This window comes from Hemicordylus capensis, chromosome 3 (assembly GCF_027244095.1).
Source record: "Hemicordylus capensis ecotype Gifberg chromosome 3, rHemCap1.1.pri, whole genome shotgun sequence".
Taxonomy (NCBI): domain Eukaryota; kingdom Metazoa; phylum Chordata; class Lepidosauria; order Squamata; family Cordylidae; genus Hemicordylus; species Hemicordylus capensis.
The window spans coordinates 105,006,644-105,029,554 of record NC_069659.1 but is presented as its reverse complement, the minus strand read 5'-3'; the positions used below and the strand labels follow the sequence as shown (position 1 = coordinate 105,029,554).

The window sequence follows — 22,911 nt, the reverse complement described above, 5'->3', positions numbered from 1 at the left end:
TGTGTCCTGGCACAAGAAATCCACTGGGGTGATCAAGGCAATTTCTGTCCCCAAATCAGGATAAACCTCAACTGAAAGGGATCTGGATAATCATTCTCAACCAGGAAAGCTTGGGGCGTGGCTATCAATACCCACCAAATATTTTGCTTAAGAAAGGAATTCTGGATGCACAACAAATAGTTATCAAAAACACAACAATAGTTATTAAAATCAGAGGGGCCCGATGGATTTTTCCAGTAAGGGAGGCATCATTTCCACTGTCAGCACGAATAGAACATAACCCTTTCTCAAAGAAATGTGAATTACTTGAACAATACAGGTATTCAACCCTAGCCCAGGCTTGGAAAGGTCAAACAAGTTTGTACTAGGTTGCATATCTTCCAGATTCCTGTTCACATCCACAGGCTGAACAAACTGAAAAGTATCCACTGAAACCTTACAAGATGGAGCCACAGCAGCGTCCATGACAATCACTGGATAATGTGAATCCAAGTAAGAACAAACATGAATGATGTTATCTGCAATGTGTTTTGTAAACTGATCACAGTGGCTTTTGAGTGTTCTACGTCCCTCTGAAAACCATGTTGAATTAAGTTCCTCACCACTTTTAACAGCTCTGCTGGATGACACTGAGCAAACCAATTGTGGTGGAAAAGTAAGATATCTTCAGCAACGTTTTATGGCCAAAGTAGGTCTAAATGAACTCTAACCTGTGTTTAGTTGTACATTCCAAGAGTTTTGCTCCAGCACTGCACTAGCTGTCTTTCCTCCCATATCATTTCTTGGACAGACTTGGGTCAGTGTTTTTTGGCTGGTTCTGTCACCAACCAGAGGAATGTCTGCTGCACTCTTTGCCAGAGGCAAGTTGTGTAACTGGAGGATGCAACAGAGCAGTGGATCTGGGGGAAAAACCCCTAAATCTGCTTATAGGGTTTAAACAGGGATATGTTACAGGCCAGGTCTCTTGGACTGCTTGTGTCTCCCCATCTACCCAGCTCTGAGGTATGAATTCTGGCAATTCTCTGTGCACACTGCTGTTTTGCTGTATGAACTCAGTGTGGATCTTGGTTGTTGGCTGATAGGCTAGGAAGGAAATCACCAGACTTATACTACCATTCTCAAGCTCTTGCACATTAGTTGCCAAACTATTGAGATTAAGATCATTAATCTTAATAAGATAAGATTGCAGTCTGCTTTCCCTCCAACTTTCCTCTCTTTCACAATTACCCACTATGGGCAAAATAATCTATGCACATTTTATAGTGCTTCTAACTTGCAGTGTATAATTAGATAATTACAGAGAAGTAACTTAATTACATAACAATTACAGAGTGACTTCCACCACAAAAGCAGTCGGCATGGCTTAAAAGTCTCAAATTACTTTCAGTAATTTGAAAAATTATTCCCCGCCCCCCCCATCCTACTTTTTGATTCTAAGATGAATTTTCAAGAAAACAATGGGCAAATCTTTATCAAGGGGAATGTCTATGTTACTATATATATATATAGCAATATAGTCAATGATTTTTAGTCAAAGGATTATATAGATCCACTCATTAATCTACCATCTCAATTGTCCCAATATTAAAACAAATTCACTCGAGAATCAACAAAATTCTTTACATGGAGGAAAAAAACTCAAAGCTGTGATCATACTGTAAACCAAACTTCAGGGAAGCTGTCAAATATAAGAAACCAATGTGAAGAAGTTACTTACGCCTGTCGGTCCCGATACATCTTGTTCACTTTTTCCCATTGGTAAGTAAGCTGAGTCAGTTTTTCCTGTATCCTTGCAGCTTCTCCAGGTGTGGAACTTGTCAAAACTGCAGTCTTCTTACAACGAATAACTTCAACCTGACCTGAGTATCTTCCTAGGCTTTCCTTAATTTTCTACAATGCCATATTATACAACAAAAAAAGACAAAGAGAATATCATTCATTCATTCATTCATTCATTCGATTTCTACACCGCCCTTGCAAAAATGGCTCAGGGTGGTTTACACAGAGAAATAACAAATAAATAAGATGGCTCCCTGTCCCCAAAGGGCTCACAATCTAAAAAGAAACATAAGATAGACACCAGCAACAGTCACTGAACTATGAATCATAATATTTGCTACAACTTTCATGAATCCAGCACATTTAAAGAGGATTATGAATGCATTCTTGCTGGGAGAATGAAAGGTTTTGAGTAATTAATGAACATCTAGCATAAACAGAAATGGCGAGAATTCCTAAAGAGAACTGCTGGATTTACATCCATAATCTTTATGGATGCTGGGGGTTGATAGGGCCAGTTACTCTCCCCATGCTAAATAAAGAGAACCATTTTTAAAAGGTGCCTCTTTGCCAAGTTAGCAGGGGTAATATCAGGCACAACTAAAAATAAACAGTAAGCATCTTAAACATATAATAGATGTAGACTACTTTAAACTATTGCTAAAGAATGCTTACAGCCCCAAGACCACATAAGATGGTAGGGTGGGAGGGTATTTACTGGGGTTAAGTACGAGAAAGGGTTTTTGCAGGGAGGAGCTTCAGGAGTTACCTATCTACAAATACTGATATTTATCAGTATTTAATGTTCTAAGGATGTGGGTTTGTATTTTACATACACACAAGCATGTTCAACAGTGCAGCTATGTGAACTGGGTAGCTTGTGGATCTAAAAATCCAGTTAAATCTTAGAAAATATCTAGCTAGCAGGGGAAATTAAGATGAGATGCCACAGAGGCAGTATCCAGTGCCAATGCTGGTAATAGAAAACATACTATTTTCATTTTCTCAGATATTTCCATAGATTAGTTGAACATAAAAACCTGGCAAAATTAACTCCATAAATATTCCTCATATGAAGAAGAAGGCCACAAACACTGATGAAAATGGTACAGGCAGCATCTATAGAGCAGAGATTTTCAACATTGGGACCCCAGACGTTATTGGACTTCAACTCCCATAATCCCTAGCCCCAGTGGCCTTTAGTTGGTAATTATGGGAGCCGGAATGCAATAACATCTGGGGACCCAACATTGAGAATCCCTGCTATAGAGCACTGTTCCGCTATTTTGCTGGCAAGGTGAAATTAATTCAAGGTGGACAAACAAAGTTTGAAGGATTGTACTTCCTTAATGGTCTAGCAATGGCGTGTTTTGCTTCCCACTCCACAGTGGAAACTAACAACTCTCTTTACTTACATCTCTAAAACTGTTCCATCCTTTCAAATATGGTATCTTCAGTGACATTTCAGTACATATGTTAAGGTGAACAATTATGGCCCAGATTTTATTCAGGCTTTGAAGTTGATGAGTATAAATTGAGCACCCTTCTCTATCCTATGGGCCAAATTGACCATTTTTGGTGAGTAGGCTACTTGATCTGGAATCTTAATTTTATGTCTTATTTTATGCAGATGTTTCTCTTTATTTATTCTGGAGTTTTGAAATTGCTTCCCAGTCTACAGTGGAAACTAACAACTCTCTTTACTTATGTCTCTGAAACTGTTCCACCCTTAATTATAATGATTAATATCAGTCTCAGTTGGACCGCTGCTTTTACTGTCTCTGACTAAATCTTGTGCTTATTTAGTATATGGCGTTAGAAGAAATATAAGGAAAACAAAAGCAATGGGGCAATCACATTTCTTAACATGCTATAATTTTGTTTTAAAATGTATGGAAACACTACTTTGCTCACTAGAGAAGAATAACCTGGTCTTCTAGGTTAAGAACCTAGAACAGTCTTCTAATAACCTAGAAGACTAAAAGTATGAAAAACAATTAGAAAGCAAGACAGAATACAGTGACTATCCTCACATATATGGTTACTTGAGAGTAAATCCCATTGAACCCAGTGGGATTTATGACTAAGCAAACATGCATTGCATTAAGCTGCATGAAAGCATTCAGTAACACTATCAATTTCTTCAGGAATGTAAAGCAAAAACTGAAAAGCAAAAATCAAAGCACTAGAATTGTCAATGGGTGTTTATTTTTGCTGTCTAGAAATTGTTTCTCACTGACAGCAAAGTCATCCTTCTCCCCTACTAATTCCAGCTCTTCAGTAATTTATGAGCCAAGCAGCTATCAAATAATATTTTTTTCCTGACAAATCAAGTTGGAAAGTAACTTCATTCAGACAGGTTGTACAGATTGTGGTTAATTGGGTTTTGCTCAGCTATAGGGAAAGACTATTTTAAACTTTTAGCCTTCATTTGTGAAATTGAGTTTCTCCATTTTTTGCTAGGCTTATTTGATAGAATCCAGATGTGTGTTTCTTTTAGAAAAATGCAAATTTATTTTTTGGAAAACAAAGTAAGTACAGGATGAGGCATTGTCCTGCATGAATACCAAATCTGTAATCATATCTCAGTTTTTATATTGATATCTTAAATGGAAGTAGCACAGCTTGTACTATTCATGAATGGCAGAAAAAGATCCACTGCTTAATCACAGACTTAAATAGTACTAGAACTATGAATCATAATATTTGCTACAACTTTCATGAATCCAGCACATTTAAAGAGGATTATGAATGCATTCTTGCTGGGAGAATGAAAGGTTTTGAGTGATTAATGAACATCTAGCATAAACAGAAATGGTGAGAATTCCTAAAGAGAACTGCTGGATTTACATCCATAATCTTTATGGATAAGGGAACAAAAATCACAGCTAAGAAGACAAATATGACTATTATTTATCTGCAATTGACATTTTTAGAAGAGCTACAACTACAAGTGCTGTATGGTCAGACCACTATCTTTCCTGAAAGCAACATTTATTGGCAAATACTTATCTGCTAAAAGTTACATTTAGGACTACAACTATTGGAATCAGACGTGGGGGCCCAGTTTCAAATCTTAGTCCTAATGCTTAGTAGATGACTTTGGGCAAGTCAATATTTAGCTTCCAGTGTTATGGCGGCAATATGGAAAGGAGGGAACCCATGCATGGTGCCCTGAGCAACTTAGAGGAGGCCAAGATATGTCATAAAATAATTTAAACATAAAGCTTCAAAAAGAAACTATAAGTAAAGACACATTTCTTTCCAACTCTTTTAAGTAAAAAATCAGAGATAATTTGTATTAGGATTCTATATATTACAAAAAGTAAATTAATTGGCTAAATATATAAATACATTATATACAAATGAGTAACTTTGGGGGTTATATGTATCAACAACATATATGAAGTTGGATGTAATAATTTATCTCCTCAATGGAAGCAGTAAGAAAAGTAAACTAAAATAAAATAAGTGTAAAGTTTCACAACCTTTGGTATTAAAAACTAATATTCTTAAATCTATTTTGAGAGTAGTTTTTCCACTGGTTCTGATCCCAAAGGGACTGCAAGCAATACATTCCTTATAGTTTTATGTGGAAAGGGAAGCATCTCTATGCTCACAGAGAACTGCAGGATCATTCCTTTTTTATGGGAAGACAATTGTTCATGGTTTTGCATCCCCAGCAATAATAAATGAGACAACTCCAGAATAAGTTATTTGAAGACTGCATCTGTAGTTAATGACAAAGCAATACATGCTATACTGTATTCAAATGAGAAAGCTCAGGACATGGATGAAATCAGACCCTGTCCTGACTTCTATCTACAACTCCTCTACAGTGTTATTCATCCTCTTATATTCTAGTTATTTGGGGGGTTTTTGGCCCACTTCCAAGTTAATCTTGATGAACCATTTCAACAAGAGGTGAGGTTTCTAATGGGTTGGAGAAGTGTAAAAAGAAATATACAGCAATTTCATAGCTAAGCACTTGTACATATGAGGCAAAATTTCTCTTTGGGGATGGTGGTGTAACTCACTGGTAGAGCACATGCTTTGCACAGAGAAAGTCCCAGGCTAGCCCCAGCTAGACTTGCTACTTGAAGAGCTCCAAAATAAGTAGCACACATGTCAGAACATTTATTCATTTATTTTTATAAACCACCCTTTGTCCAAGGACCCAGCACAATTATTAACAGTACTTTATTAGCCCCAATGCAAAAAAACCAAAAATGAACTGCGTTTCTTATTAACCTGAAAAGAAACATAGCATTTTAATCTTAAATATGGAACAGTTCCTTGAAACAAGGCACAGGTGGCAAGCCTAGCCCCAGCATCTCTAGGTATTGCATACCTGTGAAAGATCCCTGGCTGAAATTTGAGAGAGCAACTGCCAGTCAGAATAGACTAAACTGAGCTAGATGGATGATAACCTGAGTCAATATAAGGCAACTTCATATGTTTATATAGATATAGATATAGATATTCACTTTATGTTAAAATTCCATTGTCAGTAACTTGCAATTAAATCAGAAGTAACTCAAAATGAATTTTGGGGGAAAATGTCAATTTGGACATTGAGAACTTTGTTAAAATTGTTACACATTGTTTCTGTTATGAGGATCAATTATTATAAAGGAAGGAGGGTGGCTGTAATCCTAATGTTGTGAAGGCACAGCATGCAAAGTGCTTTCACAGTGTTTAGTAATCCAGGGTCCTGTTGCATGAGCAATTGTTTGCAGGATAGGACAGCTTTTGCTGATCTCTCCTTCCCCTGAAAGCACTCTTCCCCAGGCTGCGCAAACTTCTGGAACATATTTTTTGGTGTTAAAGGATAGATTGGCAAAAGTCACCCCTCCACACATATGAGCATCCATGCAGCAGGATTACTAAATGCTGCCAAGGTGTTTTGCACGTAGCACCTCCTCAGCATTAGTTATGATGTTGGCCTTTGTTTCCAGAGAGTTGTTTCCTTGTAAAAGAGTGTGAAATAGAAATGTGTAAATTTGATAATGCAGCTTTGAATTCTGATGTTTTAGTAAGTACTGTTCTAGAAATAACAGCAGATAAATACAGTTGTAGACTTGCTACACATCTAATCTAAATGGAAATGGAATTTTCTGCAAATAATTATATTTTCTGCACATAATTTTAATTATATAATTAAAAGTTCGTATCTTTTGTATTTAAACAAAAACCCAATACCTTTAAATATTAATTCAAACAATTCCTGGTGAATGTTGTCTTAACCTGGTAGAGTTCTTTTTCCCTTTAGAAGGGATTAATTAAGGAGACTATTATTTTGATGCAAAAAAGAGTCAACAAAACACATATTAAAATGCCCTGCTGTCTACTACTGTCTTGCAGTTTGATTTAGCCCCTGCTAACTGGGCAAAGAGGCACCTTTTACCATGGTGTTTCTCTTTATTTAGCAAGGGGAGAGTAATTGGCCCTATCTACCCCCAGCACAGTACCTCCAGTGACTGTTGCTGGTGTCTATCTTGTGTTTCTTTTTAGAATGTGAGCCCTTTGGGGACAGGGATCCATTTTATTTATTTATTATTTCTCTGTGTAAACCGTCCTGAGCCATTTTTGGAAGTGCGGTATAGAAATCAAATTAATAATAATAATAATAATAATAATAATAATAATAATGTATGCAAATCCTCCTAGGATAAAAAAAAATCAAACACAATTAAATTTTAAACTTTCTCCAACCATCAGCTATACAATTTATGCACTATGTTTCTATTTTTACTGCAGGATAATGACTATGATGAATGCTTTTAACAGGAGATAAATATTCATTCATTACAAAGATCACATCAAACTATATCCCTTCCCAGAGCATATGAATGTGCAAGATCTATTTGGCTGCTATGAGAGATTTATTTGGGAAGAAGATGGAACTGTGCCCACAACCACATTTCTTGACATTTTAATACTTCAGTTAAATTAAACATAGAGCAATAGTTACTTGTAACTATGATAATCAATATCATTAAAATTGGTGTCCGCTACAATATCAATTGCATGTGGATGAACAAGTGATTAGTTATGGATATAAATCATACCAAAAAGGAAATGTGTGATGTTAAAGAGAACTAATAGGGATCCACTCATCTACTACTAATCCCTTTGCTGGGTCATTGCTCCTTTGACCAGTACAGCTGACAACATGGAAAATACATAACAAACAAGGACCAAGCATATGCTTATTGTTTAGCAGTAATTTACATGGTATCTAACATTTTGGGATAAACAAACCATATCATTAAAAGTAATTGCTCTTAATGAAGACTGGCAACAGTATGATGTATATTTTAGAATGTGATCCAATATAAAACTGCCTAGAGTGCCTTGAAAATACAGAAACAGCTCTAAAAGGTCTTGTTCACACATGGCTTTTTTTGAAACTCCCTTGAGTTTCAAGTGGTTTGCTATGCTCTTCCAAGGGCTGTGTTAAAAACTAAATATTTAATCATGCATCCTCTGCCTACATTTTGAAGTGCTACACTCTCATTGTAGATTGCCTCCTAGCTGTGCTGATTGTTGTGGTGTTTGGGGTTTTTTTGGTAGGAATGTTCTTGGATTATGATGGCTAATTGCTAACAGACTAGCAATACATTACAAAATCTAGTTAATCCAGTTCTAGTAGAAGATCTATTTCATGTGTGGGACAGTTTTATTTTTATAATAATTAGGCTTTGTAGTTTAAGAGACAACTTCCTGGATGGGAGTTTCCAGTTATGTCTCCTTATTTGAGTTGCAGACATACATAAGAACAGCCCTGCTGGATCAGGCCCAAGGCCTATCTAGTCCAGCATCCTGTTTCACAGTGGCCCACCAGATGTGTCTGAGAAGCCCACATGCAAGACTTTCTTCATTCGCCTTGTTCTACAGCAATATATCCTGCTTTTTCAAATGGCTGAAATAATGCATCCAAAATGAAACTTGCCCATTTCATGAAAATTTGGAGGCCTGCCAAATAGAATGAGATGTTCTCCCATTCAGCATGAAGAGAAAATGCATAGCTCTTACATTGATTTGACACTGTGATATTGTCATGTAACCAAATCATATTGGTTATGTGATGATGTGCTAACACTGGCTCTAAAATTAGTTGAGAGAAGCCCTCTTCATGGGCTTTAGAACCCAAACAACTGCTAATAGGGATACTGAAAAGGAAACTTAACTGTTCTTCTGACCAAATTTTTTTTAAGGACACTGGGGTTTTTTTTTGGGGGGGGGGGAGAGAAGGTATTTCATAGGACATTGAGGTAGGTGCTAACACTTTATTTCCGTTGAAAATATTCACCCACAAGTATCTAGCTTGTCTGGAACAGAATATATTACATTCAAATTAGTGAAACTACTTGATTCTTACCTTGAGGCACTCTTCTTGTCTGACAAGGTCTTCACAGTCCCTACCCTGCAGACTGGGAGAATTAAGGAGGTCTTCCACATCAGATAGAGCTTGTAGAAGCCGAAGGATCTCTGCCATGTATGCAGAAGGCACATAAGAGGTTTCCACAGCTATACCTTCAGTCATCAGAACAGTAGTCTCCTCATAAACAGTTTGCTGGTATAGACATACAACAGAATTCTTTCTTTAGTTTCATCAAATTGACATGGCATTTAAAAAAGAATACAGAGAAAGAGATCCTTGGTACACATTTGCGTAATCTAGATAACACCCCCCCCCCACCACATTGTTTAAAAATAGTGAGTACCTCTCTCCAATTCATTTTAATGGGTTGTAATTTTTGAGGTTCTTAGAGCAATGTTTTCCTTTGTCTTCCAAAACATATATCACATTATTAGATTGTGATGGTTAGTGACAGCCAATACAAGACTAATGGCTTGGCTACTTATAGTTACAGCAGGCCAATATGGCTAATAGAACGACCTTCCACGACATCAATCTACCCAATTCCAGAGATCAGCTCTAGAAGCTCTGCTTTCTGATCCACTTTGAACAGAAAACCAATCAAGAACCAGATACAGGGGCTTTTTAGTGGCAGCACTACAATTCTGGAATGCCCTTCCCAGGGAGATTATATTGGCTTCCTCTCTGTCTTAGACAGATGGTATCAAATATGTTTGTTCTGGAAGGCTTTTAACTTTGCTGTGTAATGTATAATGATTTTAAGTTTCACTGTGTTTTCACTGCTGTTATTTTATTGTTCCATTTTTTATTATTTTATCAATTTTGTAAGCCCCTTTGATAGCTCTTGTAGCATTATTATTGGGATTATGAATGCAGCAGAACAGAGTGGAGCCTGGCACTGCACCCCCACAGCTGCTAAACATATGCATGCTTCATTTGTTGGGATGTCAGCCACTATTTTGGCCATGGTGCCAAAATAGTGAAGCTGAGAGACCCATGTGGGCATTGGAGACTTCTGAGGACTTTTCCTGGTCCTCAGAACATTTGCCATCTGTTACACTCATCTATGGCTAGAAACAAAGCACATATAAGAGAGATGAATGATGCTTTCCAGGAAGAGTACTACAGAAAATGGCCAATAGACATATTTATAATTTTAGATGTGCATATAGAACAGTATTTGCTAAAACACCTACTGGTTCCAATACAAAAATCTGAGTTTGTTGCTCAACATGTTTGCCAATAATAAAGAAGTGCATCTGTGCCAAAATCCCTTCAACATGAACTACTGACTGAACATTATGGTTTACAACTTAGTTTGTGGATCACAAACTAAGCCTGGTTCACTTGGTACCCAGGCCCAGTTCAGACTAAATACAGAACCACGGGTCCAGTGGACTTGCATTTATGAGCACTCCCTCCCTTGCTCTCCCCCCTGCATTCAAACCTACTGCAGTCTTGCTGACCTGCAGTCAGTGAGATAGCAGAGAGGCAGGGTAGCTGGCTGTGCAGGTTTTCTTCTTTCCTGAAGGACAGCCCACACAGCCAATAGGAGCTGGCGCAAGTGAGGAGCTTCCTCCCTCAACTCCGTTTGGAAGCAAAGGCAAACTGTACTCCTGGATTGGACTTAATGAAGGTGCTGCTTGGGGTGTAGCTGGGGAAAGGGCGAATTGTGTTCACCCCTTTCTCCAGTGGCCCCTTGGAGTAAGGGAGATAATGAAGAAAATAGGGAGGGATGGAGCTGGGGGGGGCTCTCAGGAGCTCAGGGGTCTGGGTTATTTGAACCCATTCACTCATTTACAGCTATATCCCTGGGGCCGCTGAAATGCAGTTATTGGCGGTGTAACGAACTATAGTGATGTGCACGGTCCGGAGAAGTCCGGACCGGCACCGAAGGGGGGCCTTGTTTCTAGGGCGGGGAGGGCTTGCTTAGCCCTCCCGCCTCCTTGCCCCCGCCAGCGCCCGTATTGAACAGTATAGGGACGCTGGAAACCAGCCGCCCCCCCCGCCGCCGCCGCCGCGGCGAAATAACCCCCAAAGCCAGCCAGCCAGCCAGCCAGCCCTCCCTCCCTCCCAGCTAGCTGCCCGCCCACCCACCCGCTCGCTCACCCGCTCGCTCACTGCATAAGAAACGAGAGGAGCTCCGGCACAGAGCTCCTCTCGTTTGGAAGGCCTCCTGCAGAATGGCGGCTTGCGCGCGCGCGCATGCGTGCACCGCAAAGCACGCCGTTCTCCGGAGGCCCGGTCTACCCGCCGGGAAAGGGCCGGGTAGACCGGGCCTCCGATCGCTGAGTAGACCGGGCCTCCGATCGCCGGAGGCCCGGTCTACCCAGCGATCGGAGGCCCGGTCTACCCGGCCCTTTCCTGGCGGGTAGACCGGGCCTCCGATCGCTGGGTAGACCGAGCCTCCGGCGATCGGAGGCCCGGTCTACTCAGCGATCGGAGGCCCGGTCTACCCGGCCCTTTCCCGGCGGGTAGACCGGGCCTCCGGAGAACGGCGTGCTTTGTGGTGCGCGCATGCGCGCGCGCAAGCCGCCATTCTGCAGGAGGCCTTCCGAACGAGAGGAGCTCTGTGCCGGAGCTCCTCTCGTTTCTTATGCAGTGAGCGAGCGGGTGAGCGAGCGGGTGGGTGGGCGGGCAGCTAGCTGGGAGGGAGGGAGGGCTGGCTGGCTGGCTGGCTTTGGGGGTTATTTCGCCGCCGCCGCCGCCGCGGGGGGGGCGGCTGGTTTCCAGCGCCCCTATACTGTTCAATACGGGCGCTGGCGGGGGCAAGGAGGCGGGAGGGCTAAGCAAGCCCTCCCACCCTTAAAGGCATACCCCCCACCCGGACCCGAACCAGGCAGGGCCGGACCGGTCCGGCAGTTCGGCCATTCTTTGGAATGGCCGCCGGACCGGTTCGGGCACACTGCTAACGAACTATAAACCAAAGATAACAAATGGAGTTAGGGGAGGGAAACCATAGGTCCATTTTTCCTTTTAATTACAGTTGAATGGCTGATTGATTGGATTTGATTTCTATACTGCCCTTCCAAAAATGGCTCAGGGTGGTTTACACTAAAATAATAGTTCTCAGGGTGGTTTACACTAAAATAATATGTAAAATAATGGTTTACACTAAAAATAATAATATTATTATTATTAAAATAATTATAATAGGCTCAGGGTGGTTTACACTAAAATAATAATAGTTTACACTAAAATAATAGACTACCTCCATTCACTTCGTCTGAATGGCCAACAGTTACTTAATGCAAGCAGTTCTGACTGTTATTAGTAATGCATTTATCTGGAAAAATACAGGGCTGGCTTACACTTATAGCTGCCTCCATACTGTGCCTTGAGATTGTGTGGAGCAGGCACATGGTTGGCAATGCTCACTCAAAGGTGTTAATGTAAATGTCTAAACTATAGCATGCATACAATCTCCATGTGTACAGTCTCCATGTGGAAGTATGAGCCATCACCAATTGCACCTTCAAATAAGTACTGTAAAGCTGCAGGCCACTGTACAAGTATCTGCTATACAGGCATGCAGAATTACAGTGAAAACAATATGAATGCTCTTTAACAAGAGCTGTGGTTTCTTGCTTCAGAGATCTCACAAGATCTATATAATACTGGGTATCACAGATCAGTAAAGTCAACAGACCATCAGCAAGTCTCCCATATAGTACTGTTCTTTTTGGACACTGAATCTAAATATTTGAATGACCAATTTAATTAGGTGAAGTAATGTAGATTTATTGGTAAAGATTCATATATGACCATCTTAGATTAGAAACAAATGGAATAAAGGATAAGTTTTGTTAAGTGTTAGAGTAAATTAGTATGCAAAATGCATTTACCCTTGCATTTTGAAACAAGCCTAGATAGCAATTTGGGACACCCACCCCTAAGATTTTAGTTTTTGTTGGCACTTTCAAGATGTGAAACACACAATCATTTCTATGTAGCAGCAACAGAATTGTTTTTGTAATATTGTAATATTTTAGAGTAATTAAAAATATAAATTAACTTATTCCCTGCCCCTCTGCTGTGGCCAACACTCGGGGTGTGCACAAATAAAATTCTACCATTCAATTCAAAGTCAAATAGAAGAACCACCAAATTGATTCATCAAGAACAGCTGGTTTGGCCAGCTGTATCAATGAATCATCCATATAGATTCGGGTGATTTGAATGTCATTTTGAGGCCCATTTTGCTGGGGAAATGGGTGTCAAAATGGTACTTTTTCCAGGGAAGAGCTGGTCTACCAATGGCGGGGGGGGGGTTGGTGGGGTCAGAGAGCTGGTCTACCAATTGGGGTCCCGAGGTGGGCTGATGCACTATCTAGAGAACATCCACCTATCCAAATTGGTAGAGCAGTTCTTCTGTTTTTCTGGGGAGAGCTGGTCTACCAATTAGGGTTGGTGGTTGGCCAGCCCTCCGCTCTGGACTTAACGTATCTGCCTACCTTGGGAGACTGGTCTACCTGGTAGACCAGTCCTCTGAGTGGGCAGACACACCAAGTCTAGAGCAGAGGGCTGCTCTACTGCTAACCCCAATTGGTAGACCAGCTTTCCCTGGAAAATGGCACCATTTTGAGGCCCATTTCCCCAGCAAAATGGGTCTCAAAATGGCACCCAAATCACCTGCATTGATTCAGGTCAAATCGGAGGAGATTATCTTCAACCCCAAATTGGGCCCTCTATTTTGAGGGTGATACAATTCGAGGGCAAATGTGCATATTGACCCCAATTTGACTTGAATCGAATTGCACACCCCTAGCCAACACCATGGTAGAGATACAGTGAGACTAAATAGATAGTTCCTCAAGAGCTATCTGTTCTTTTAGCCCACAAGAACAAACAGTCAGACAGAGTCAGTTTAGTTAACAATATACAAACAGTTTATTGTGCTCACCACAATCTCGATGACAGGCATTAGCAAACATGGCACAATTGTTTTTCCCACTAGCTTAAGGTGACCAGTTTCAGGAAGGCATGCATGCTTTCTCTGACAAACTGAAGACAATTTTCTTATTCACCTTATGGTTATTATACCTCTTTCCCCTACATTACAACCCTTATCACATTACGGCTTGTTTACAAGTATAGCAATTGGCTAAAACTCTAGTTCTTCAATTCATGTGTACCCCTAACTGGTTAATCCTTCATTATCAAGAGCATGATACATATCTAACTTTGTGGTTTTTCTCCGATTTGTCTTGGTTTCCTTTATGTCAGATGTGTGTCACCTGCAGTGTTATTTCTCTCTCTTTCTGTGTGCAAATCCCCCCTATGGTGTGGCTGTGTTGTAAAGCCATGTTTTCTCGGTGTAACTACCTGTCTGCAAGGGTTGAAATATTTTGAGTTAGCAAAATTTTATGATTAACAGTAAAATTGAACAAGAGGACAGAGACAGGCCTACTGTCCCCTCTAAAGTCCCAAACTTTGGTCAAGCCAATCTAATTGCTTACCAATACATTGATATTATTAAAAAATTCCCTTACCCATTACTTCTACAGTATGAACTCTTTGCACAGGGCCCTTGCTACAAAAACGAGTTCAAAAGTATCTGAAGGTTTTAAAGTGCGTTTAACAATGTTCTAGAACTACTTCTTGGAGTCTTTTCATAATCAGACGTGGAGAAAATTATACGGTCACTTGTCCAACTATCTTATAAATTACATATAAAAAAGTAGCCTTGACTTACTGTGTAAGAGTTTTGTGTAACCATTTTATAAAATGCCACACCCTGTTCTTCAATTGCATCTCATCCACAAATCTCTTTAACAACTATTCCACAGAACTAATTTCAGTGTATAATTCTAGTCATATCTGCCATGTCTTAGGAACTGTAATCTGCTTCAGGCACCAAAGCCAGAGCTTAGATCTGATTGGCTCTCTCATCAACTTAGGCTGGCAAGTTTTCTAGGCACATTGTATATCAGATGCTTTTGCCTCTCCAGTGTGCAACCACATCCACCCTCTTTGCCCTAGAATATAGCACATGCAGTTTCCAGATAGATGAGTCCCAGCACTTCTCATGTTACCAACTGAACACTGGTTGATGCTCACATCCATCCTGACTTGGGAAAGGTTTACGTAGGGCAGGTGATGTAACAGTTATTTATTATGAGATTATTATATTCTGAAAATAAAGTAACATTATAATTTAACAGTTGAAGTTCTGAATTTTCCAACCATTTGAACACAGCCATTTGTGGACCAACTGTTGTTCAGTACTCTACAATCTTAAAGTTAAAAAATACCCTAGAAAAGCTATCCCTTTCTTCTTTCCTCTTAATTTGATCCATGCAGTGAAATAATGCAAACAACCTTTTGTCACAAGATAATTAGAAGGTCAGACCATAAGTGGAGACACTTTGCTTCAAATCCTCACTTGGCCATGCAGCTCACAGGGTGATTACTATCTCTCAGTCTAATCAATATCACAGGGCTGTTGTGAGGATAAATTGGGTAGAGGACTTTTTATGTCATCCTCTGCTCCTTGAGAAAAGGGCAGGATAGAAATGCTGTTAATAATTATCATCATAATTCCAGTGACTGTTGCTGGTGTCTATCTTAGGTTTCGTTTTAGAATGTGAGCCCTTTGGGGACAGGGAGCCATCTTATTTATTTATTGTTTCTCTTTATAAACCGCCCTGAGATATTTTCGGAAGGGCGGTGTAGAAATCGAAATAAATAAATAAATAAATAAATAAATAAATCTACAATAATGTTATCTAAATACAACAATTGACTCCAGCTAACCTGGATTATGCTGCCACTGGAGCACATGTTCGGATCCAGGACAATTAGGATTCCAGAATGCATAGATGAATGCCTCTAGTTCCTGCAGAAAAAATATGCAGTGGCAGGGGATGTGGCCAGCAGACCCATTGGCATCAAGGGCAGGTCAAGTCCCACTCCCCTCTCCCTGTATACACTCTGAATAGGTCAGTAAGTATATTCATTGTTTTTTATATATCAGACTGCACCAGCAAACTTGACAGGAATTATATTTCATGTGCACAATAATTTTTCAGTGGAGCTCTAACACATTTTAGTCTGCATTCAGTTATTTAATGACCATGTTTCATTGAAATGAAGAATGTAAAGGTGTTTAATTTGGGAATAAAAGTCTTTACTTGTCTTGGGCTAAATAGCCAAGAGAATAAACTTCTTTGGATCTAAATATGTGCTGATAACAAGCAACAACATACAATCATGCTAACCTGGATTAGTAGCAGACTAACCTGGATTAGCAGGTCATGTGGATGGGGCGCGAAGGTGGAGAGCTCCCTAACCCATGCTTGACAAAACTGGTAAACCCTGAAAATAAACCACAACCTGAACTGAGCTTAGTACAGCAGGGTTACCAGAGCCTGGGGTTGGTGTATGTGTGACTGCTTACCACTCTGTTGTATAGCTTTGGCTGGCGGCCTCTGTGCTTCAGCTGGAGGAGCTGTGCTCTGTGAATGTGCCATTCTGCACAGACCTCTCTATGGTCACATGCTTGTAACGGCTTGAATGGGGCTTGTTCTGCCCCAAGCAGCCAATGACAGTGTGTCTGTAACATCTTAAGGTTTTTGCCTTCTCCTGGCAGCATAGTGCATAGTGGGAAGCTTCCCCCAATTCCCAGGAGGACTACCATGCGCTGCCTGCTGCCATAATTGTGTGCATGCAGGGTTAGTAGAGCCAGATGGAGACATTGCTCGTGTGATCCGCCACCACACTAATCTGGGTTAGTTAGGCTCCTGCCTAGCCCAAAATGATCATGTGTCTAAGCTTAACATGAACCAGCAGAGAGCTAATTAAGAATTGCTGTGACATTACTGTTTACATTTAATTATAATTTAATAAAACATATAAAAACAAAAAATAGTTTATTAAAACTATCTACACAAATTGAGAATATAAGAAGTATAAATTGGAGCATATTTTAATGATTTGGGATATACCAGAAAATACTTAAGACATAGTAGTGCGTCCCTTTATATAGAATACTAGGCTGCTGCTCTAGTTGTCTATATCAACTGGTGAACATATCAGATGAGGCTAAAATTCAGGCTAAAAAATCCCAGTACCTTGCAAAAAATAAGCATGTGAAAAGCCCTCGTTAAATTATATGAAAAATTCATTTAAATAAATTTATGAGAAGAAATCTTAATTAAGGTTGGGTATTAATCTTAATAGTATGCAATTGTCACTTTGAAATGGTTATAAATCATAGAAGTTTAGAGATTGTTACAAAGTGGTTTATAGCCTACAGGCTAGTCTTTCCATTGCAAGATATTCATGAGGAACAAAACACAGTTGCAAAAAATTTAGTGAAATTCATGACAAACTAGATGGGGGTATTTACATGTCATCTTAATGTGATTTTAATGTGGGAGAGAAATTGTTTTATATTAACTAGAATTTAGTTAATGGATTAGTGAATGATAAAAATGGCTTTTCTTGGTATAATTCTTGATTGATCTGAAAAAGTATATGGCACTGATTGAGCTGTGTTGGCCCTAATGGTGAGCATTGTATTATTCTGCTTGCAATTCTTCCCATTAAACCAACTTCACTGTGATGGTTCTCTAATTTTTTTTTAAGAAACCTTCAATTATATCAGCATAGAACTCATGTTCACCATGATTTCAGATCAAGTAGCTTTGAAAAACTCTAAACATTTAATTCCTCCCCAAACCCTGAGAACAGCATTAGGGAAGATATTTAGTCCTAGACAGGTAGACCTCTATTGCTGAGGCACAAAAATTGTACTATCTGCATTTTGTGGGCACATTGGATGGGCAATTTCTCAAGTGACTCTCAGTTTAAAAGACCCTGCAGAATAATAAATTAAGAAATATAAGAAAAACTTGGAGCTGAGTATATTCTGAAAATGTGTCTCAGTAATTACGCCAAAGTTTTTAAAATCTGCATAATAAATGGAGAAATTTAATTTTTAAAAAGTTTATGTTGAGAATGCATAGCTCTTCTTCCCAGGCATTATTATTATTATTTCTACATTTATATCCCACTCTTCCTCCAAGGAGCCCAGAGTGGTGTACTACATACTTGAGTTTCTCTTTCACAACAACCCTGTGAAGTAGGTTAGGCTGAGAGAGAAGTAACGGGCCCAGAGTCACCCAGCTAGTTTCATGGCTGAATGGGGATTTGAACTCGGGTCTCCCCGGTCCTAGTCCAGCACTCTAACCACTACACCACGCTGGCTCTCTATATAGTAGTTTACAGATCAAGGGGCTAACTATTCTGAGGACATAAGGAAGAGTTAAAGGATTAGAATTATTTTCAACTTGGAGAAGAGAAAACTAAATTGAGATAATCCTAACCCTTCAAATATCTGAAAGGCTGTCATATAGGAAGAGTGGACTTGTTCTCGATTGCTCCTGAGTGGTGGCTGAAATTACAAGGAAGCAGATTCAGGCAAGAGGTGAGAAAGAATTTCCTAACTGTAAGAGCTATTCAACAGTGGAACTGTTGCTTGACAGTGGAATTTGTTGCTTGATAGGGCAGTCATTCCACACAATTCAGAGTGGGCACTGAGTAGCTAAACAGCAAGAAGATTATCATATTTAGGTAAGCATGTAATTATTCCAGAATCTGCTTAAATATGCCATCTGAAATTATCTTAGTTTATTGACAGGATGGATGTGCTATGCAAGGCAGATTCCCAATTATTTTCAGCTTTGCAAATCACAGTCAGCATGAAGATGCTAAGATACTAAAATGGTAATTTCAGTATAAGAACTATGGAGTGATGCATTCTGCAAGTTTAATTATCAGCTTTTTTCATCAACACACTCTCACTTGTGACTTTTACATTATGAGTGCACGCTGTGTTTGTGTTTATAACACTTTAAGTAAATGTGAATGATCCTAAAAGTAAGCGCTTTGTATAGTGCTAAGGTACATCTCAGGACATCAAGTCCATGTAAATATAGGAATATCTCAAAAATTATAAGTATACAGATATTGTAATAAAAACCACCATAGCACAGCTAGTGCAAGGAAAGTGATATCAATTAACAATTGCATTAAAACTTTACTTGAACATTGTGTTCTTGTATATTTTGAAGTGCCCTCATTCAATAAAAGCATTTTGTATTTTAATAGTATTGAATTACTGTTTTAAGTTGTACAACTGCCTTCCCAGTAGTACCAAATAATTAAGTTAAAGTCCATCCATATTATGGTAAAAGATGAGTCAAGTGACTTGTGCTGCTTTCCTCACTTATACTGATATGTATTAAATAGTACTTACAGATCTTTCTTTCTTATGAGAAAATTCTGTAAGCCCTAGATAACCCTGAAAAGTCATGGTAGATGATATCCACACATCCCACCTTTAACATTCCTGCAGAAGGGCTTCATATTCTTATTTCTGTGAAACAAATAAACTGCCTTTGACAAAATGCAGAAGACAAGGAAATGATGAATATATTTCTTCATATGGCTTGACATGCTTTAGGATATCCAAACCCAAAGGAATTGCATCTATCTATCTATCTATCATGCTGACTAACCCAGATGGCTCTAGGCAGTTCACATAAATAAAAACAAAACAAAAAATAAATAACCCATTAAAACAATTTAAAACCGTTGAAAAGCAACTGAGGACCAGGCTAAACAAAAGGCTAATAAAGGCCTTAAGCCTCCAATATCTATTGGGACACATTGTACATCCCAGGAGTAGGTACAGAAAAGGTCTGATTCTGAGTAGCTGCCAGGCAAGGCGTTTGCTGAAGAAGGCGCCCTCCAAGGTAACCCGCTCCTAAGCCATTTCAGTCTTTAAAGGTAATTACTGTAGTATATATTTTCCTGTTTCTTTAAGATTAGGTTGTGTTTGGTTGGGTGTGGCTTAGCTTTCTGTTTTGTAAGTGCGAGCTGCCCAGAGTTTGTTGCATGCTGTCTTGACTGAATAAAGACGACTTCTAAATCTACTTTGCCTCCTGTTCCTTCAGGTCCAAAGTCAGAAACTACAATTACAAGTCCAAGGGAAAGATACTACAATTACAAGCCCTTAGTATTTTGCCTGGACTATAATGCTACTCAGTGCAACTGTTTTAAAACAGGCATAATATGATTTATCTGAGAAAACCCAGAGACCAATCTGCTGCATTTTAAACTAACAGAAGTTTCTGAACTACATACAAAGGTAATATTTATACAGTTGTTTCATAGCTGTTGATATTCTTTTTCTCCATGCATTTCTTTTACTTCATTCATTTCTATAGCTCTCTTGGAACTAAGTCAGAATAATATCACCTACATAAAGGATGGACAGAATTCTGACTTTCACTATGCAAAGACATGGATGGATTTAGAAATAATTACTATTTTGATTTCAGTATTGTTGGAGGAAAGAAAGCTGTATTCATGCCAAAATGAATACAAAATAAAGTGATGTAGGCTAGGCACTCTATAAGGAGGATTTTTTATAACAGGTGAGGTGTATTTAATAAATTTCTTAACATTAAACATATTGCACACTATAATCCCTGGAATTGTCAAACAAGATGCTTAGAGTTAAGCATTAAGAATCACCATGAAGATGTGGACATATTTCAGAACTACAAAACAAATTATTTCACAAGGAAGTTTAATATCTACTTAACCATAATAGAAATGCTCTTTTGCTAAGGCATCATGAACTATGAAGTTGCCCCACTTGAAAGAAGACAAATTCTAAGTCAGCGGAATGGTTAAGTTTAGCTCCATATGAATGAATGCACCATTTCCCCCACTAAATTATCATGGAAAACATTAAAGCATACATTACATATAATGTCTCTTTCCACATAGAATGACCTTAGTAAATCACAGCTTTATAATACCTAGATAGTACTAGAGTTCTGGTCTTAAGTAAATTAAGAGAAAGAAGACGTTTCATGAAGGAATTTGGTGTGCTTTCTGAAATTATCTTATTTCCTTGGGACTTTGTACTACATTAAATTAGGTGCACTAGCATTAAAAAGCAGAGGGCATTAAGGTTTTTGTTTGTAAATAAACAAGAGGTTGCTTTAAACAGCTGAATAAATAAATAAATACACAATTTAAACAATGTACTACTTTTTAACACTCATTGCAATAACTCCAACTAAAGCACATTTCTTTCAATGCTTGTAAAGCAGTTCTGACCATAAGAACATCAAAATGCATTTTCAGAAAAAAGATGCTTGTTAAGGTTTCATAAATTCTATCATTGTGCTTGTAATAAGACTGATTTTGGTTTAATCATGTCTCTCATTATGATTTTTCTTATCAGTTTTTGCATATATTGCATATATATTTTGCAATATTCATATCGAGTAGAACTGAGATTCAGATATCACACAACAGAAATCACATTTGTGTTTTTTATTATGATTTTTTTGTACATAGTAGAAAAACATTATAGAAACATGCTATTACTTTATATGCGTATCCTTTTCAATAAACATTACAAAGTTGTTAGTGTTTTAATTCTAGGACTCTTCCAGGATTCGCCCCCACCCGCCAACAAAAACCACATAAGCAGACATTCAAGTGACAATTTTCTCCCTGCTGACACCTTGCTTGTGACCTTCACCAGCTGATTTAAATGCATCAAGGCTCTCTCCACAGGGAGGGTTTATTCCATGGCCATTTGGGCTGCAGTTCTAGCCCACCACACAGCAGATCCCGATAGTCATGCCATATTCTCATGAGCTATATGAGGCAGATATGAGAGGTAGCAGTATACAGCTTGCTGTGAAGCAGTGCTATTTAGACTACATTTAATTCACAGACAATAACATTAGTGTCCTTATACTTCAACTACTTTTCTTCTTAGAAAAGAAAGTAGAATAAGCATTATGCTAGTATTCTGCAGTTCATGATTGAACATACAGACTGCAAAGGTGCCTTGCTGGGGTTTAATTTTCCTCTATAAAACAAAAATTCACTACTCAGTTCATACATTTTTATTTTTATTATTGAAAATATTATGTAGTTATCAGATGTTTAAATAATCTTATTCTTGATTTCTGCCTTTTAAAATACTGGCAGCTACTTACACATGACTATATTTTTGCAGTTTGTGTGAAGTGCGCTTCACAATCTATTACCTTTTCTGATACAGGGAAGGCAATATATGCAGTAGCTCTCAAGATGTGTGTCTATAGTAAAGTAAAGTGTGCCCTCAAGTCGATTTCGACTCCTGTGGTTTTCTTAGGTAGAATACAGAAGGGGTTTACCATTGCCAACTCTCACGTAGTATGAAATGATGTCTTTCAGCATCTGCCTATATCGCTACTGCCCGATATAGGTATTTCCCATAGTCTGGGAAACATACCAGCGGGGATTCGAACTGGCAACCTTCTGCTTGTTAGCCAAGCACCAGAAAAACTGTACACACAAAACCCAGCACCATATGAATGATTCTTTATGCAATACAGGGAAAGCACATTTTCCAGATACATAAAATTTAAAAGTATTGTGCAATACTGTGAGGCTATTAGTGTAAATAAATAAAAATGCTATAAGGTACTCTTTATTATAGAGTGTCCACCATTATAGTTGCACCATTGTACACAGAAGCATGTTCCTATCTATATAGAGCAGGATACAGAAAGTATGGTAGAACGTAAAGGCTCACAGCTGCTGAAAAAATATGGTGCTATATTTGGCTTGATATATAATTTATACATGGGGGGGGGCATCTTTTGTTAACTTTGAAAGAGTAACTAACTCTAACAGACAGCTAAACAATAAGTGGCAATCTCCTT

At 38.8% G+C, this 22,911-nt stretch overlaps 1 protein-coding gene across 18 annotated transcripts in view; it reads right to left on the bottom strand.

The window, feature by feature from the left end:
• DMD (dystrophin) overlaps positions 1 to 22,911 on the bottom strand; it is a 1,901,967-nt gene that overhangs the window by 987,114 nt on the left and 891,942 nt on the right. For all 18 annotated transcript variants that reach the window (XR_008319265.1, XM_053308495.1, XM_053308494.1 and 15 more), the window contains 2 exons: positions 9,164 to 9,358; positions 1,718 to 1,890 (listed from right to left, as the gene is read on the bottom strand). Coding sequence is in view for 17 of the 18 variants with exons in the window: in XM_053308495.1 (XP_053164470.1) it covers positions 1,718 to 1,890; positions 9,164 to 9,358 (368 nt within the window). In the remaining variant the exon portion in view is untranslated. The remainder of the gene's footprint in view (positions 1 to 1,717; positions 1,891 to 9,163; positions 9,359 to 22,911) is intronic.